Source organism: Leptosomus discolor, chromosome 9 (genome assembly GCF_034619465.1).
Source record: "Leptosomus discolor isolate bLepDis1 chromosome 9, bLepDis1.hap2, whole genome shotgun sequence".
In the NCBI taxonomy this organism is placed as follows: domain Eukaryota; kingdom Metazoa; phylum Chordata; class Aves; order Leptosomiformes; family Leptosomidae; genus Leptosomus; species Leptosomus discolor.
The window spans coordinates 18,624,796-18,645,213 of record NC_141399.1 but is presented as its reverse complement, the minus strand read 5'-3'; the positions used below and the strand labels follow the sequence as shown (position 1 = coordinate 18,645,213).

The 20,418-nt window shown below is 38.6% G+C and overlaps 1 protein-coding gene across 2 annotated transcripts in view; it reads right to left on the bottom strand.

Moving 5' to 3' along the window:
* PRKCD (protein kinase C delta) overlaps window positions 1–20,169 on the bottom strand; it is a 29,900-nt gene extending 9,731 nt beyond the window's left edge. For both annotated transcript variants that reach the window (XM_086470533.1, XM_086470534.1), the window contains exons 1-8: window positions 20,055–20,169; window positions 16,258–16,457; window positions 13,063–13,123; window positions 4,036–4,192; window positions 3,324–3,355; window positions 2,211–2,296; window positions 1,701–1,830; window positions 973–1,073 (exon numbers count right to left, since the gene is read on the bottom strand). In XM_086470533.1, coding sequence (XP_086326659.1) covers window positions 973–1,073; window positions 1,701–1,830; window positions 2,211–2,296; window positions 3,324–3,355; window positions 4,036–4,192; window positions 13,063–13,123; window positions 16,258–16,457; window positions 20,055–20,169 — 882 coding nt within the window. The remainder of the gene's footprint in view (window positions 1–972; window positions 1,074–1,700; window positions 1,831–2,210; window positions 2,297–3,323; window positions 3,356–4,035; window positions 4,193–13,062; window positions 13,124–16,257; window positions 16,458–20,054) is intronic.
* Window positions 20,170–20,418: the final 249 nt, after the last annotated feature.

Genomic DNA, 20,418 nt, shown 5'->3' with positions numbered 1-20,418 from the left:
TCAGCCAATTGCTTTACTTCCTTTACTGCAAGAAATAAGTAATTTAAATTCCTGAACAGTCTATGTTGTGTTGTTTGTTACAAAATTGTTAAAAGTGTAATGGTTTGAATCCACAGCGGGAAGAACTTAAACTGTGGGAAAATATCCCCTTGGACGTATGTTCATTTGAAAGAGGAGATGGGAATCACTGTCATACTGGACATGCTGAAGTCATCTATGTGTGACATCTGGTTTTAGCAGAGGGAAATCAATTTATGTACGGAAGATCCTGAGATCAGATTTTAGAAATGAAAAGTTCAAGCTTTTCTGTGTTGTGACAAAGCTGGCGCAGCAGCTCTCACTGTTTTAAAACTAAATATCCTGTGAAAGCTTAGGAACGCTCAGCTCAGAGGAATTACTGTTGGCTTTTTGTGGTATGTTTTCCTGTTTTATTTCAGAGCTTGTGTCTGAATTGTTATTTGCAAGTCAGAAGTTGACCACAAGAGACAGCCATGCTGCAGGAGGAGATGAACAATATAAACTATGGGGCCAGTGTTAATTCCAGAGTTCTCTGTGTATATCTCAGATGAATAAAAATTGAGAATATCTGGTATATTTCTCCCTATTTATTTAATTTTATCATTCAAGTTGAAGCATGGAAAAACAGACTTCAGTGTTATGATACTACTGTGTAAGTAACTAAACAGAAAAGGAGAGAATAACCTTGGTGCCACAGAATAACAAAGTTGGATTTCAGGAAACCACACACCTTTTTAAAGTGTCTTTTTTAGGTGGGATTTTCCCCTCCAGTTTCAACTTTAGGCTATTGATATCTTTGTTAGTCTCTTTACAGGTCAAATTAAAGAGAGAAAGCTGTTTGCATTTCCTCTGTTCAACTCAGTTCCCCATGAAAGTGACACAGAAAAGATGAAGTAAAAACCCCAAAATGGTCTGGAAACAACTAATTACCTGACAGATGGCAATAAAACATACCTGGCTAACTTGATTTAAAGCTTCCGCTAGCAACTTCTGGTTTATCCCACATAAATTTGCCACCTTCTTCTGGCATTTATGGTGCACATTCATCCCACATTCTAAAAGAAATGTAAGCATAGTTATACAACCTTCAGGAAGATACTGTCTGACATTACAACAAAAAGGGCTGTTTCTCTGTGCAATTCAGAAACCTTGTTGTAAAACCGGATTAGACATAGGTCTATCATTGATACTAAAATTGCAGGTTTAGTCTTTAACTCAATGAAGGCTACAAAAATTGTTCAAAAGGAAAAAACAACAACACTCCTCATTATTGTAACAGATTTTGAGAATGAAGTAAAGATCATCTTGCCTTTTAGTGGGGGAATTAAAAAACAGTAAACGCTTTCAATATACTTCAAGGCGCTACCTTGAGTCAGACTCGCCAAACTTCAGCTATTTCCAAAGTAGTAATTTTGATTATGCTCAAGATTACACCTCCGCAGTGTGTTTTCAGAGTGCAATAGAAGCTCACCTTGGCTGAGCTGTCACGTGAGCCAAGTGCCTATTTGTCTCTCTCTTGTACTACAACTTTTTCAACCACACAGGAATGAGATGAATCCCATTCTATATAACACACATATAGAAACACATAGTGTGTAGAAATAGGTAATCTCTAGTGGGGGCTAAGGGCCCTCAAAAAGCATGGAGAGGTCATTCCAGCTGCCTTCCCTCCTCCTCTGTACCTTCACATTTGAGTCCTTGTTTGACCAGCCCCCAGAGCAGGCTGCCGCAGTGGTCACAGAAGGTAGGGCTCATGTAGTTGTAAACTTTGAAGCGATGAGGCATGTCGATGTTGAAACGTTCCTTCTGAAACTGAGGAGAGGGGTGAGGCACTCTACCCAAAACAGGACCAGCTTCTTACAGAAAACATGGATTTTTAAAGAAAATTTTTGGCTTGGGTATTATAAAGCTACAATTTTATCTTGCATCCCTCATCTAGCTGGGAAAGAATATTACATATATAATGCTGTCCATTAAATACTATCCACCCCCTTGCAGGGCTTTCAACTACTTTTCTTGATCGAATGTTTCATCCACTACACGTTACATGCGATATTCAAGAGACAAGAGTGACTTGGGTTGTACAGCCAAGTACCTCCCAAATGGACTTAGCTGTTTCTATACAAGGTTTTGTTAGTTCAGGAGTGTTTAATTACATAACTACCCTCTAAATATATTGTTCCAGCTCTTACCATTGTGTCCCTGCTGTTGGCTGCAGTACCAGTACACCTCCCAATGATTTTATCAATACATTTCTTATGAATAGCAGCATTGCATTCTTCAAGACATGCACAAGAAAAAAAAAAAAAGGATTCCTTCAGATAATAAATACATGGGACAAGGTGTTTGCATTTCATAGCATAATGTGAAAAACACACTCCTTTCCATCATACTGTATACACCAAAACCTTTATTTTCTATCAAGATGATGATCTTTTTAAGCCGATTCCTCCCTTTTATCATAAACTGTATTTCTAAACTAAATCTGCCTCCATCAGACAATGCCACCAGCATTTGATAACAGAAGGGCAATATTATGCTTTTGAATGTTACCCTTTGATATTCCACCTACTGTTTGGACTAATGCACAGAGATCTATGCTAAGTCAAAAGTGCTTTTCAATTCAGCTGGAAATTTTTTGTGAAACCTTTTATAAAATAACTGCTGTAATAAATGAGTGCAACTTTTCACATCAATCACAGAATCATAGAATGGTTTAGGTTGGAAGGGACCTTGAAGATCATCTAGTCCAACCCCCGCCATGGGCAGGGTCACCTTCCACCAGACCAGGTTGCTCAAAGCCCCATCCAACCTGGCCTTGAACACTGGCAGGGAGGGGGCAGACACAGCTTCTTTGGGCAACCTGTTCCAGCGTCTCACCACCCTTGTAGTGAAGAACTTCTTCCTAATGTCTAATCTAAATCTTTGCTCTTTCAGTTTGAAACCGTTACCCCTCGTCCTATCACTACACTCCCTGATCAAAAGTCCCTCCCCAGCCTTCTTGTAGGCCCCCTTCAGGTACTGGAAGGCCACTATAAGGTCTCCCTGGAACCTTCTCTTCTCCAGGCTGAACAACCCCAACTCTCTCAGGAAGCACAGCTATGTCTAAATCTTGATGCTAAAAACGCAGGTAGGAATCATAAGACAGTGTTAGGTTATTGTGCAAAACAGATGTTCAACATCTACTACTACGTGTGGTGATGATGCACTGTGCCATGCATATTTACAGAAGATTTTTCAACAGTAACTATTAGATCTACAGATTCATGTGGAAAACTACAAGAAAAGGGTAAAAATCAACTTACGCCTACATTTGTATCCCTGCTTGTTGAGTCCCCTGAAAAACAAATTATAAAGAAGGAAATAAAACCCATACATTTGCTGGAATAAAAGGTGGTGGTTTTATTTTTACTGTGTCAATCAATCAATCCTTTGTTTATGGAAATATTTGTTCCAATTTATAAACTAGTCTAAATTCTGCTATTCAGAATCCTCTGTTTTAGGAAAGCAAGGTTTAGAAGATAAGGTAGTGTATTTGGTAGACCAGCAAATTAGGAGGGAAGCCCAGAAAAGACAAGGTTTCAATCACATGGGAAATCCTCCCGATTTAACTTACTATGAAAACCGCCTTTCAGTGAAAGGAATCCAGCTCCTTGCTCTCTCTCTGTCTTTACTCTGCTATCAGCCACTTCGCATCTTGGAGTCTGAGTGTTATTTTCTCAGATCCACCCATCTCATTCTCTTGTGAAAGAGCTGTTGTTGATTATGGGCCAGATCTCACTTGATGCTGACGGAATTTTTGCCAATTATTTCAGTGGCAAAAAAAGTTAAAGTTCTATTTTTTCAATGTGAAAGAGACAACTATAGTTCTTAGATATAACAATGCTCTTAAATACATAATTTCAATTTCCCAGACCACATGAATTTACATGTCATGTTTTGTCTCAATATACCTGAAGCGAATTTTGCAGTTGTTTGTCCCTTGGGGGTGGGGGAAGCTTAGCATTTCCTTCTTACCATACAAAGTCTTTGCAGACAGAGCAAAACGTAGGTTGTCCAAAGAAGGTAGCAATAAATTCATGATTTTTGATGTAGTGGATTTTGGCTTGCTTGATAGCTCCTCTCCTGTTCATAGTTACCGCACCCTCCTCTTCCCTCATTGACTGTTTGCAGTCTAAGTAGGAGACAAGACGACACACTTTTAACACTTTAAGGCATTACAAATATTAATATTTGCTTCTCCAAAAAGTTCCATTTGTTTTTCTGTTTCAGATTTGTGTTTCTATTTATTTTACACCTGTGTTCTGCAGACTTTCAGTCCAACAAGGGCAGAACACAAGCACGCACTGCTTCCTAAGGTGTCTCCGTGTCCTTGCTCGCAAGCACTTCCCTCTCCTGCTCATTCAGAAGAAGCCTTTGGTGAGCGAGCTGAGAGGAAGAAGCAGAAATGGAGTACAGTCTTGCTAGAGAAATGACAACCACATGTGTTTCTTGAAAAAAAAAAAAAAGCTCCCATACATGATGTGATTTATGTGCAGGAGAAATAAACATATTATTGGAAGCAGGAGGGTCTTCTTCGGCAGAGGCCTTTTCATGCTGCTGCTCCATGTGCCCTCCTGAACCAGGACTACAGCAGAAATGCAGGTGAAGCGCTGCAGGACCTCCCGAGTCACCACTGGACCATACTACTGTGAGATGGGTTTCTTCCAGCCTCCAGGATCATTAGGCATTGAGGAAAAATTAGATTTTCAATTAGATATTTCCATTATGTGATGTAGCATAAGGTTGATGCTACCTCTGTCAACATGTCTCATTCCTCTCCCCTCCTAGCCCCCACGGGGTTACAGTATATAATACTATATAACACTGTGGTAACAATAGTACATACTATAGTATGTGCTGTAGCATCTAATACTATATTACATAGAAATTAGACACAGTATCAGCCAAGAAATAAAATAACAAAAAAATTCTTAGGCTCTGAGTCCAACTAGCTCATACAGGTCCTTCATTGCAGGTTATAGTTATTTCCACTCATTTCCAAGGGTGCTTCCAAGTTTCTCTTACTAAAATGAACATTTTGTGTCTCAATCTTTCAGCCACAACTCAGACTATATAGTCTTGCTTACACATTTGAAAAATAATAGGAGTTTGTAACAGAGGTAAACCCATGAAGGTGTATTGAGAGATTGGGTAACTAGTAATTTAATCCTAGGACATGTTTCTTGTCAACAGAGAGCAGCTGTTAAGGGACAATTCCATTCGTCGGGGGGGGTGGCGGGGGGGTGGGGATGGAGGGACTGGGGGGGACGAACACCAAAGGCTCAAATCAGCAACGAGATGCTGATCAACTGCTAACTGCATATGCTCTGGCCAGCAGCTTGTGAGTTCCAAACTGGAAGAAACGTGGACATGGTTCACAGGCTGAAAGTGCTGCAAAGTTTAGGGTAACAGGAGATTGCTGTTTGCCAGGTGGGAGTTTCCACAACAACAGAGTAAGGAAAAAGCTTGAAGAGCATTTTTCCCAATGTCAATACAATTGATTTTTATTTGCTCCATTGCATTGCTGCCTTTTATCAATATCAGTGGGAGCTTTGCTTTTTCTATGGATAAATTTATTTCCTTTGCCAAGTCACACTAATCACAATGACTGAGCTTCTACAAAGTTACCCAGGAGCTCCATTTTCTTGTTACTAGCTGCACTTGGTTTTTGTCATTTTATTAGCTGGCTGCCACCACTGCTGTTCCAACAGACCACTGAACCTGGAACACAATCTATCATTTGATAACATTTTGAGTGTCTTGAACTAATTTATCACTCACAGCCAAGAGCAGCCAGACTGCAGCAGCATATACTGTCTTAGAAAAGAAAGGAGAACGTCAGCTCAAAGATTAGGGAAAGATTAAGCATATTAGGGAAAAGAAAGACCAAAAAAGGTCTCTGGGTTTTGCCACTAGGTATTAATGCACTTTTCTGAGAAACTGGCCATCTGGTTCAGAGAAAAACCCATCCTGCCTCCCCCTGAAAAGAGCTCACAATGTGCACTACGACACCCTGGCACTAGGTATGCCACTGACTACCTCTTCACCTCCAGGAACAGGATTCATTTCTGCTGTTCAAACATGCTACTGAGTTCACCCAACAAAAACTCCCATCAGCTGCTGCACTTCAGCTTGTGGAAGTCTGCAAATAGTACTATCTCTTTGTTTAATCCTGCTGAGCAAATACACAGACCTCACCCACTGTTCCTCACATGCTTCAGGGAAACCACACACTGAACTGTGCACAAGGAAAACAACATTGCTGAGAGCCAGTAATACTTCATATTGTTTGCTGCATGAAAAGGATGTCTTCATAAGGCTGATTTAATCAGTAACAGCAACAAAGCAGAGAAAGGCGTGCTGTTTTATAGAATGTATTCTGAGGAGGTAAACTGTGATGGAGCAAATTAAGGAACAAAAGCCTCCCTGAAGTCAGTAATGCAAGCAAACCAAGTGTTTAGTGAGGAACTAACAGGATCCACCAAGTGAACAGGACATGGCTTCTCCTCATACTTGTAGCAATTTAGTATTGCTGAAACCGTGTGCAAAAGTCTCTGACAAAACTTGATCAGGATATGGGAAACCATGGTGTTTTCTCCCTGTCTGTAACACTGATATCAAACTTCACAGAAATATGTGAGACTGGCATCTATTTTTTAGAGGGCAATTAATCAGTTTGCACAAAGAAGGGAAAAAAAAAAAAGAGAGAGATAAATAACACACTTGCCTTAAAACATACTTTAACAGTGGAGAATCCTTGAGCAAAGCAAAACTTCAAAACCTGCATGTGAGACCACACAGTCTTCACAACAGCTGCCTTATTAAATACCTTTGCCAAAACCAACCAATATATCAAAGTATAGCTGAAAACATCTTTGTGTGCTTCACAAGAAGCTGAGAGGTCTGGACAGCAGCTGTAAGTCAAGTGCACCTGAAGCCAAGATGGCTCCGAAATGACAGCATAGTTCCTTTCAATTTACTATAGGCCTGTTTAACAAGTTATCTTTAATGTGTAAATTACCTTTAATACATATTGCTGCAGTTCAGCCAACCATGGACTCAACTGGGGAATAAAGGCTTTATTTCAAAGATACAGAGAGAATTAACAATTGCAAGGAAGTAACTTGCCCAACAACTGTATGGATGCACGGTGGAGATGGGGAGGGAGGAAGAAACACAAAGGGAAAGCCTTTGCTTCCTCCTCCAAGCAAGCCAGGATTTCCACAGATGAAATACTTGTCCTGGGCTGGCATATGGTCAGAAACAGCCATGTACAAAACAGCTGAATCATCAACTAGAATCCAGGTGACCTCTGCAGCACACACCATTAAACATAATCTATTTCTTCTGTTGAGAACTGCAGTTAATATTTATCACTGACACATTATTCATGTATTCAAGGTCCCTTCTCAAAACTTGCAGCTGATTTGACAAAAGCACACAGAACTCCTCTGGGCTGTATATTCATTAAGAAACCATTAAGCATGCCTGTGAATTGACAGAGCAGTTCTCCAGAAGAGCTGTAAACATACCATTGTATACACTGTTTAATTGCAGCACCAGTCCTTCTGCATATTTTACAGTCCTTACAGCCACTAACATAACATGCAATCCACGATCTGGAAAACATTTGCTAAAACAATATTGCTAGGACTGTGCTGAACTGTAATAAACCTCAAGGTGAGATGTCAAATTGTCTCAACTGAACCTCAAATGTTCAAGGACAAAAGAAAACAATCTCCAGAATAAACCTACTAGATTTTTTAAAAGAAAGAGTAGAAAAAATATTTACTATCTTCACAGGTCATTTTGCATTTTAACTTGCTCATTTCAACACAGGAAAGGTAACAGTGCTACTGTCAGAAACTGAGAACTAGGCCTTCACTTCAAACAGGGACAGGTAAAACATTTTCTGAGCTGGCTGCTCAAGTTGAGATTTGCCTGAAACTCTATAATAAATCACAAACCTCACTAACATTTCTGTTCAATGTCCCTTTCTGCTGTTCTACAGCCTTGCACTTGGCTTTGTTTGAAAGTTAAGTGCACCTTCAGGTCAAGAAAAATATTAATCTCACAAAGGAATCATTAAAAAGGAAGGCTTTTTCCTCACACAGGAGACTTTCCTGGTATGAACTGTCTCAGGAAAAAACTGCTCTTTAAACTGGTCCTAGAAAGGACTGTTTTACAGATCATTTGTACAAAAAAACCCCTAACAAACCATTTACAGTTACATTTACATTACAGTTTCCCAAAAGTCTACATTCTGTGACATGAACTTGCTGTGTTAAGTATTTTGGGTTTTACAATTGTCACATTTCATTTCCAGACAGAGTATTAATAATGTTATGTATTTATCTTTTTTTTTTTTTTTAAACCATCTCCTCCTTTCTCAGCACTTGCAGATTTTACACTGCTGATATTTAAGTAGCAATACCAATGATTTGCTATTGTAGAAGCCAATACTACTTGCTCTTAAAGCTGGCACATAATCTCAAATTACTTATCTCAGCCCCAAGCAGTTATACTACAAGCTTTAGCACAAGTGGTCAAAACCAGTGTTACAAATTCTTAGTAGCACCTTTATGAAAGGGTATGTGTACTACATGTGATAGTGTACCGATTTCTACTGTAAGAAAAACTGCAAGTCTGAAATGCTCTGTTCCACGCAAAGCCTCGAACACCCATGGGACACGGACTTCTCGCCTGCTTCTCTAAAGAAATGAATGGGGTCCTGCCACTGAGCCAGCACCTCTGCTTTGACTGACACTTAGCAGAGAATTGAGATGGACGGCTCTGCAGCTACTTTTAGCATGTCTCTACTGAACTAGTCTTTCATAGGCATTAATGAAGTCAAAGGCCTTTTAGAAAAGTGCTAAAACAAAACAGCGGAGTTTTAACAAGCCCTGCCTTTCAGTCCATGAGAAAAAAATCCCACGTCCACAATATGGTCTTTGTAGCATTCTCACCGTCTGCAGAGCTGCTGTGCTAACACAGGCTGTGCTCAGCTGTACAGAGTACTTTTAAAAATATTTCAGTAAGTGTTTTGGTTAACACTTCTGCACAGATACCTGATATTCATTGTGGTAAAAAAGGGAATAAACTGGAAAACGGTTTTTCTGTTCTTTCTTTTTTAGATTACAAAGGCACAGTAAAAACAACTTTTAAAAATACAGCATGCAAGTCACATTTCTTGTGAACATATAAACTATATCAAATTTTCTCTGCTCTACACAGTACACTAGCTACCTTACCTTCCAAATACACTGCCAACTTTGTGTTTATGAAATTACTACATCTGCAAATGTTTTATTTTCTTAAAGAAAATTAATCTGATAAATGTTTTTATTAAATTCATGCTACCACACTTCTAGGTGCAGATTAAAGGAGATCCTAGGTGCCACTGAATATCTATGACATCTGCCAAATTTCTAGAAATAATGTTTTCTCAGTTAAATGATTAAATCATTCCAACTTCCCCATTTACAGTTATAAGGCACAGTTCTAGCTTTTCAGCCTTTCATCATCACTGTCTACTAATAACGTGACAATCCTTCCCCAACACACCTCATCCATAGAGAAACTTGCTTCAAATCTTTATTTAGACCCATACAATATGCAGACTGTGATACCAAATCTGTTATTTACCCTATTATTTTTCATAAATGCCTTTGAAAAATTCTAACATTTCATGCTTCCCCAATACTCATAACAACACATACAGAGAAAAGCATTTTCAAAATATATGCAAGCTCACTGGTTCACATTCCTCTCCCAGAAGCCAGATATTTGAGATATCAAAAGTTCACATGCAAATTACTAACCTTCTGATACAGCTAATAGCATTTTAAGGAAAGAATTCACTAACTCTTTCTCCAGGAGGCTGAAGCCAGCAAACCAGCAATTCGGAATTCAAAACCAAGACACAAAGACAAAGCTGCTAACACTGCACAAGACACTCAGCGGTACAGCAGGTCACCTCTGTGATCCTCGGTTTTCTTACTCGATAAGGTCATTAACTACATTTGAATAAACAAAGATCAAGCAAAGCATTAAACATATTGCGACTCCCACCTATTAAAACTAAAGCTGCTTTACAGCATTATAACCTAGTTTCAATACTACAACAAGAGAAGGAGGGCCAGAAAGAAAACAATATTCTGAAATGAAAATGGGGGTCAACACCCTGTTCTCATGTTTCACAGATCAGAAGAAAAACTTTTAATTCCCAGCACAAGCTGATTTTCAAATCACAGGACAGAAGACAAAAAAGTTCTTTGACAGGTCTAAGTCAGGGTTCTGCAGTCCCCATTTTACAGGGTTAGAAAGAAAAAAACACCTCTAAGACTGGGAAGACTTTTCATATATAGCCCTAAATTAACTGCCCAGGCCCCAATCTCCAAAAAGAATATATAAATCAAAAGTCTCAGTGTATCCTACCATGAAGCAAACGTTAACAGCAGTTTATCCCATGAAAATTTTTCTCAAATAATAAATCTGATAATGGAGCAATAACATGCTTACTTCTCAGTACTGCTGCCTACCATTGAAGTAGAGAAAAACAGTTTTCTCTAAGAATGTCTGCTACTTAGAAGGAAGGGGTGAAAACCCAACAGTTTTAGTTTGCAAAACAAGCCAAAGAAAGAATTATTCACTTTTGCAAAGTGCTTGGAAATTTTCAAACAAAGGGTAGCACCTATAACTCAAAGATACTAATGCTAGCAATGCTTTCAAGTAAACTAGGGAACAACTGAAATACCAGTTTCAGAACAAGCCTTTTTTAGTATTTTATAAACACAGCTACCTACAGCTCTGTAGGTCTCTACGTCAGAGAGAAAACAAAACAGTACATGCATAGGAAGGAATGTGAACTGTCTCTGAGCTTTCAACTATTAACTAAGGGTTTCCATAATGTGAAGAATGAAAGTTCATACAAACATCCTCATAATGCACTAACAAACTTCTCTGCTCTAACACTGGTAACTGCTAATTTAACTAGAAAAAGCATTTATAGTAGTGTGATGATGAGCCAAAAATCATTCAATGTTTGCCTATTTAGCAATATACAGATATTGCTAAATAGTGACATGAGGAAGGTCTATAATTTTGAGGATTAGTATGTTAAAATGTACTGATGTTTGACGTGAACACTGCAAATAGCAGAATCAGTGACTTTCCTTCACAAATTGTAGAGGTATAAATGTCTTGAAAAGGAGTTTCCACTGCCTCTGTGGTTTGGCTACCAAAAAGGTATCAGTGAGTAATTTTCTATACAACAGAAGGTAAATAGGAAGTTCTTACAAAGTAGAAGGTCTAACAAGAGCATAACACACAAATCTTAACTTGCCAACTGAAGTATGACTGCATGACTTAATGATCTGTTCGGTATTTAGGCTTCATCCACTACCACCTGCAATCCCTAATAAGAGCAATGAAAAGAACTGCAAGAACATTGTATCTATTTTTAAATTATTTTGATAATAACTAAGTAAAATTATTTTAGTACTTAGAGCACACAAGTATATTACCTGCCTACTAACAGCTAATAGCAAATTACAGGTTTTCACTTAGGCTACCTCTACTGTTCCTCAAGTCTGTGTGGAGAAGAGGAAATATGCTTCAGCTTCATCAAATAAGCAACTGAGAATACTGAAGCTGGTTTTCTACATTTTTGATTGAGAAGGCTTTAAGTTTCCTGGACAAATGGATTTCTGTATATGTTATTAAATAGGTAAGATTCTCTTAATACCACTACTCCATGAAACTGCCTTGCACAGGAAAGCCATGATGAAGACCAAGACGAAGGTTTACTAATATAACGGCTCACAACAGTTTGAATGCAAACCAGAAAGTTTCTGGTGCATAAACAGAGAGCTTTTGATCTTCAGAGAAACACTTTTCCTTACAGGCTCTTCACAGTCACACAATTTTTTGAAAAATCATAGGCGCATAGGCTTTTTTTTGCCATTTCAAAGATAAAAATGCCAACTCTGAAATGTCATGTACTGCATATCACATTCTATCTTTAGTAGCTTTTCTAGTAACTGCTACACGGATTACACGTATGGTACAAAAATGTATGGTACCTTCACAATTAACTTGTTCTATGAGAGCAGAACTATGTTCTCTGTATATATCGGGGGGGGGGGGGAAACATCAATGCTTTAAAACTTACTGCTTACTCCTTCCACTTATTATTTACAAACACATGGTATTAAACCATGTAAGACCGATAGGCTAATATGGCAGAACAATTTAATTCGCAAGAAATAATGGTTTCATGACTTCTAGTACAGGGAAGTTTTAACAACTAGCTAAGCAAGTTGTGAAGCTTACATAATTTCCTTTAGGAAAGGATTCCACAAATACACAAATCCCTGCCAAAAGAATTGGTTTTATTACCGTACTCAAAGCTTCCCCTCTTGTAATTAAATATCTTCTCTTAACTCCTAGTTTCTTTTCAAAATATCGTCTGTAGATTCCTGACATATACAGGTTGTTCACTTTTTAAACTGATATAGCAGAACATTGGCTAGATTTGCATTTTAACACTTAAGCTTTCACTCATTGCTACAATCAGTTTCTGCGATTAGTGACTATGACACCTGAATCCCAGGAAATTCAGACCCAGTACCCTAATCCACAAAAAGAGTTTCCCACATAAGCTAGAACAAAAGATTTAACTTCTTTTCACCTAAGAAGGAACTGATAATATCTTTTCTATCACATCAAAACATGAGGACAGACATATTAAAGACTCAAAAGTGGCTAAATGCGACAGCAAAACAGGGCACAAAGGCATTTAGAAATGAACAAATGCAGCCGTGACTCCACATAACAAAAAACCCCCTACAAGACAAATTAACAAAAATCAGAAAATTCTACTCAGTACACCAGGTGATTTTTTTTTTTTTTTTGGTGATATATATCCTGTATTCTACAAAAGAAATGTGAAAAAGAGTTTTATTTTTACATAACTGACTAAAACCAAACAGTTGGCTTTACCTGCATCTTCCAAGAAGTACTGCACAGCCATCAGCACCTTCCCCTGAGGTTGTAGGTCCAGCTATGGAAAGAAAGATACTAACAGTAAGTATGTAGTTGACTGAAACTCTCAGGAATTTAAACAGCTCTTTCTAGGTAACCGAAGTATAATAGTCAATTACTGTTGGATTACAACGCTCTTCTACATCTCACTGCTCCATCTGAACCAGGGGCTTTTATTCTATTGCTTTTACTAGTGTGCTGTGTTTCTTTGATGTCTATTCAAAAGTTCAGCTCAGATAAAGTTCACATTGTTTTTGCACGTCCCTTTCCCGTTTCTGCAGAAGTTTGTTGGCTTGTCTTTTTACTATTAGTAAAGTCAATTTGCATAGGAACCCAGTTTTAAAAGAAAAAGTCTGTACAATGTTTTGTGTGTTTATTGAGAGTACAAACCATAGATATATCAAATACTGTTGCCTGTAATCAGAAAAACAGTGGTATCATCAAAATTTATTTTCTTTTCCCCCTCAAACCATTACACAGGGTTTCTGTGGCAAATTCTATAGACCAGCAAAAACAAATGCCTTTTAAGCCAATAGCTGAGGTTACTTCCTGCGCTCAGAAAATAGCCACTAGTTCTTAAACTGCAGCCATGTAAGAAGCATGGAAGAGTCTGATACAGTCTTCACTTCAGCACAGAGCAAAGTATCCCTGGGCTAACAGTAAATATAACCTGAGAGGGAAATAAAAAAACCAAACAAAACCCCACAATTACATTAGCCACTACCGTGAACATATCCTCACAAATCCCATTACCCTACTGGGATAATAACTACATTTTCATCTTTAAGGCAATGTCTGACACTCAAAAACATTTGCCCAACAATGCTTACAGAAGGCAAAGACCTCAGTTACAGCTACTGCTGGCAGGCTGTCTCTCTGTACACAAAAATAACCTTATAGGCTATGGTAAGCAAATTAACATCTCTCTGCTGGGTACAATCGTCTGTCCAAGTCATGACTGAGGTCACACAGAGGAAGTTTAATGCTGATGACACCTATGTGGTACCTGTTCTACAGATAATAAGCAGAGGACTTCAGACTACTGAATTGGCTAAAACCAATCACTTAAACTAAAACTGATCACCATTAGTTTTAACTACTCTTCTGAATAATCGCTCGCCTCAGAATTCAAGTTAAGGTGTGGAAGAAAAAGTGTGTGATTTCAGAATGTAACAAGTCAATACAAACCAGTGAGATCCTACTGACCTAGCAAAATCTGTAAGCCCCTTCAATATCAAGCACCCCTTTCAGAAAGTTTTTTTCTGCTGGGATAGTTAGATTTGCACACAGTCAGAGCAAAATCCTACCATTTACAGCAAAAATGGACTTGAGAAAGAATAGAAGGTTGTTTTAGAAAAGCATTCCCATACTAAGCCAAGCAACAACTGGATACTCCCTCCTGTTCATAACCAGCATTCAGGAAACACATTCATATACCCAAGAAGCAAGTTCACATATCAATCCCCTACCAAGGAAGGGCCAGGATTGCCAATTGTGTGAGAAATGAGATGATCATCAAATTGGATGTAATCAGGAACTATCTGTCGCTACCTGCTCATCCTGCTTTAGCCCACCCAATGAGGTGGTCTCCTCCCGGAGGATTCATGTTCTGAGCAAGTTCAGCAACACTCCAGTCCAGAAGGCTTTGAATACAAGACTATATGTGAGATTTTAAGGAGACCTGCTCACATTTAACAAATATATATTTCCTTAGCACTAACTGTACTCCAAATACAGAGAAGGGCAGTTCCTGTATTAGCAAATACATGTAGATTCTGGGCAAGCTGTCCAGAGTACAGCTTTACATGCAACTGGATAACGAGCAAGACTATTTATTGTACCTATCCACCTAGCTAGACAGCTCTTGCCCAAATCTCACCCAAATTTTAGGATATCCTGATAATCCTCTCTGAATCTTATTTCTGCATTTGGAGGAATATCGAATATTCAGGATGCTAATTAGAGTTGCTTCAAGATTTTAGAGTTCCCTGGGACAATAATGCCTCATCACATTCTCCCAAACCTTTTTGTTAGATCAAGATCTCAGCAATTTCAATTGGGTCTGAGAGTTGAAAAAGAAGCTAGAGAATAGGATTTTATAAAGATGACATCATTAAACCCTTAATTCATTAAAAATTCTTTGCGACACATCAACTAAATAAATGCAACAATATATTCATCACTTCAGCAAACTGGGCTCAGGGTTTTGATCCTCCCTGCCTCTCTCACTTTCCCCTCTCTCTAGACTTACAAAATAAAGACTAATTTCTATTTTAAATCTTCTGTTTATTTGAGGTTTACAGAGCTAATTGAAATTAATTCACATACAATTATTTAAAAGGTGGTGTTTTGATTTACGCAGTTTGACAACTAATAATAACTACTGGCATGGTCTGTCCAAGTCATGACTGAAATCATACAGAGGAAGTCTAACGCTGATGACATCTATGTGGTACCTGTTGTACAGATAATAAGCGGAGGATTTCAGAGCACCGAATTGTCTAAAACTGATCACTAAACTGATCATTATATTAAATATGTATTTCTTGATTTAAAACTACATTAAACCCTGACTTTACAATTTGATACTCAGAGTTGTACTCAGTACGATATAGGAGCAAATGACACTCATCAAGATGCCATAACCCTTGACTTCATGTACAAACAATTGTTTGGGGCACAGGGGCAAGAAAAGATACCAGGATAACAAAAATATGGATTAAAGGATCCCCATTATAGCAGCATCAAGCGACAGAATTTGTTGTAAAAATAAATAAATAAAATTAGAAATTCTAAGTGGAAATGCCTTGGAATAAGCTTCACCTTTCTTTATCTCTGGATGAATTACAATGATCAGATCCAATTTAAATGTCTAGTATTTGCTATAAAAATGCCTAGGCTTTGTACAATAGGCACTCAATGTGATATATGCCATTATTTCAAACACTAATGGAATGGATTTTATTGTTGATTTCTTGAACTTTGATTGTACATTATCTGCCTCAAAAATGCTGCTAAAATAATTGTCTTACAAGCCCTGATACACATGCTAAAGGCATTGAACACTCATAGTTCATAGGCATAAGGCATCCATTCAGCTTGAAAGAAACATAACCAGGTCAGCAAGTTTAAGGAATTAATCTTCTTCCTTACCCAGAATTCTGCTTTGCCGTTGCCTTTCTTGCACCGCTCTGCCAGGAGTGACACACCTACAGTCACTTCAGATAATGGCTCTTCTGCCGCTTTCATGAGAACAATCTGAATCACCCGTCCTTCGTAAATGTGGGCGTCAAAAGTTGATTTCCATTCTGGATACATGGTAGGTTTCTTCTGAACTAGAGTTTTTCCTCTCTCTTAAAGCCACAAAAAAAGGACAGAAACTAAAAATCAAATAATGTAGATCTAGTACTTAAACTCAACAAAATAAAACAAAAGAGAGAATCCTTGCACTGGAACCAAAAGCAGACTGACTATTTCTTGTACTATGGTTGGGACAAAGTAAATATTCAGTTCAAACATTCATGACTTGGAATGCAAAGCTCACCCTGACAAACAGGGCATGCAAAGGCAGTGAAGGTGTTAACATGCAGCCAGAGAGACCAGGAGGGACAAATTCCATTCTGGAATTCAGAAGCTGGTTTAGTCAGTCACAACTCCAGGGAATATTTGCATGGCTCCTTTCTGGTATAAATCTCTGTGACACGTGGTCTGATCATAGTGAATACCTACTACTATAAGATAAATTAATATATGTCTTACATTGACCCACTTTAATTTGAAACTGGTGGCTGAGAGATTAAAGGCTCCACATTTCATTCATCTACTTCAAAGTTAACCCAACATTTCATTTCTATTCATAAGTCATTCTCCTTGGCATTGTACTCTCTCTCTGCCATGATTGCTACATTTTAAAGGATATTACAAGGTCTTATCTGTCCTCTCTAGCACATGCAAACCTTATGTAGCTGAAGAATAAGGAAAAGGCTGAAAAGACTACAAAAAACATCTTAATATTTTGGTAACATTTACCCAGCCTCCCATATGAGCATCTTGGCAGACTCCTTCCTTAGAAGTTTTACAGTGCTTCACTATTCTTATTAGACTGATTTTTTTTCCTAATACACAGCTGCAGTCTCTCTTGCTACCAGTTAAGCTAATTTCTTCCTGTCCTTACCTCAGGCACAGAAGACAGCTGGTGATTGCACAATTTATAACAAGCTTTAGCATATTTCTAGATCTGGGTCTCTTAGTAGTCCCATCAACACACCCAAAATGATACTGCCTCCTAAGCAACCACATCTAGCTCTTCACTGTGACTCTGGCACGTGATGCCACCTCCACAGTTTTTCTCTGTGATTTGCTGCCAAGCCAATTATTCCCCATGTGTGCTCAGGTAACCGAATATAATTTTGAATATTCTGCACAATTTCTGCTATTTATCAAGATCATCTGCTGCAATAAAAGTGCTTTCTAAGTGCCTCTTCAGCTCTGAATGATCCACTTTTCCCCTAAGTATGTAATCTGTTCTTATGATACCAAGGCAGTAGCAAAGCAGATTAAATAGCTGGACCCTTCCCCAACAAGACGCAGTGTGGTCTGTCTCCTCAAATTGGCAATAGAATTTACATTCACTTCAATGAAGGAAGAATTAGGTACTTATTATTTTAAAATCTTCCTAAAAACTCAAGGCAAAGTTTGTGTTCATTCATAGTAACTTGCACGATGCATTCAGCTCAGTTGTGCTGAGCTATCCAAACCAGAGTAGCGAATGGTGTCCTTGTACTTCTTTACTAGGGAATGCCTGCCAAAACCAGCGTTACAAAACACAACTTTGACAAGCAGACCCAAGCCTGCTTGCCAAAGGGTATTCTAAAATACTCAGAAACAGCCACTTGAGGACCTCCTCCATTTCAATGCAAACTTGAGTATTCTTCCTCTATTCAGTCAAAAGCTATTTTTGTTGAATTCAGGGAACTCTGCAGAAAGAAAAACTCAAATTCTTAGCAGTGCAAACCTAATTCCAGAGCCCTGTACTTGGCATTCTTAACTATGGAAGAATTTGGAAATATTACAGTGAAAATATATAGGGAAAGACCAAACAAAACACAATGTAGAGCTGATTAGGACGGAAAATAAAGGCAAGGTGGAATTAAATGCAGGCTGTCTGCACAGCAAGGCTTTTACACTAGCGTATTTTTTGGATTGCTGAAGACAGACCCCTTAATCAAAAAGGCACACTTCAGGAGGCATTCTTGGGAATATGAGAAATTACCCTTATTTGCAGAACTTTTGACAATAATTCAAGGGATTTGCAGAAGCAGAAGCAGTTTACAGAAGAGCAATACTCTTTGTAGGACTCTTAGACAGGGAGAGAACTATTTAATCTGTTCACAGGACTGTCCCAATTAATATCTGCTTTAATCAGTTACTATACACATTTTTACCCTATGTGAAATGAAAGAGGTCATCCGAATCCCTGGCAACCACTTCCAGCCTGGCCACGCTGCTTTTGTAATGAAAATCATACTAATCAAACTTTGTCAAGGATCCCACTGCCTGCCTGCAAACGAACACTTAAATGTCAGCAAAGAACAGCTTTTAAGAAGAACACTGTTCTTACCCCTCCTGTATTCAGGACTCCTTTTTTTCCTCTGCTAAATACTACTGGCTTCAAAACATTTTCCATGTTTGCAAATTGCGTTAATGTCTGCTCATTAGAGAAATTTTCTTCTTCCTATACAACAAGCTTTTCCTCAAGCATGTTTCAGCGCGCAAATCCACCAGAAGTTATCAGAGATCTTGTCAAACGGATCACGGGAGCATCAGCTTCTTTACCTGATTACCCCAATCAGTCACTGCTCCAAGGTTCACTGAAGGGTGAAAAATGGGGAAGGAGAGTGCAAAGACACTTTCAACACCATTTCTTCAGAGCTTTTCCCAACAGACTAGAAAACTGTTTCTTTGGAGCTTAACACATTTCCTTGATGACAACATTTTCTGGAAGGGGCACCACGCCTTGTGTTTAAAGTCTAAATGCACCTTTTACCTCAGCAATAAGGGGAAAGCCCAGTCATGTTGTGAGGAAGAAGAAAATTCATCCTTCCCTGCATTCTTCGATGTTTCGTGAAGCCCTAGAACCATAATGCAGGATCAGATGGCTGTGGTCTAGCCCAGTACAGCAATTTCTTCTCATCCTGTTTGGCTACAGTGGCGTATTCTAGCTAAATGTCACAAAAATATTATAAACCTTTGGACCAGTTTCTGTAAAAAAGCGGTATTTGAAGACTGAGGGCCTGCTGAACAGGGAGGTGCTAACAAGACCTTGTGTACAAGTCATTCCAAGAAATTAATTCTGCCAAAAGGCCTCAGTTACTACAATAACAATAAACTACACTTCTCATTATTACCTATCCTTCAAATCAATGAAGGTCATTTATTACTCAATGCTTGAGGATGGTTCTCTCAAACATGCTGCAGTTCAGATCCCCCCCGTGGCACTCCTCCACTACACCAGTCTCTCCCCTGCAGAGCTTCTGCAAGAACAGTCTGATGCTTGTGGAACTGGAGAGAACAATGTTTTAGTTAACATTTGCAAACCTTTGTCATGCAAAATTCACAACTCGCCTTAACCCAGACAAAAATGACATTTCAGCTGCTTCATCACGTATTTTGTGAATAGTCATGTGTTAGTGTCAAAGTAAGAAACTAGAGATCTTAGATTTCACCCTACCAAGTGCTGAGCGCTTTGGTTGCAGTACGAGAAACCACTAACAAAGAAGTCTTGTTTTAAGGTGGGGATAGAGACAAAAGTCATTGTTATTTCTCCCGTTCGCAAAGAAAAACTCACATTGAAGTGCTCGGTGTGACAGGAACAGCAGGACTAAGAGGGGTTGCAGTATTTCTCAAAAACTTACTCATATTCAGAAAAGCGTCACCATTTGTAACCTCACCTGTAGTCAATGCTTCCTTCATCTTGACAGCACAGAAAGGCTGTAGTTGTTCCCCTTGATTCTGCACAGGTCCCAGCTCAAACGAATTGAAAGATATCCGCAAGAAGGGGGCCATTGTTCACAATGATACACAACCTAAGTGGAAAGAAGTAAATAAAAATCATTGAATAAAAGACCTGGTCTGAGACTTATAAGAAAGCAAGACTCATTTCTCAGCAGCCATTGTAGCTGATAGAACCCCTCCTCTAAAGTTTGCAAGTCTTCAATGTGGCTTTGAGACCATGACACTGAAGTAAAACTGGCGTGTATCAAAATAAAAAATGTAACATTTAGAATCAAAGACTGAATTCAAGACACCATTTTA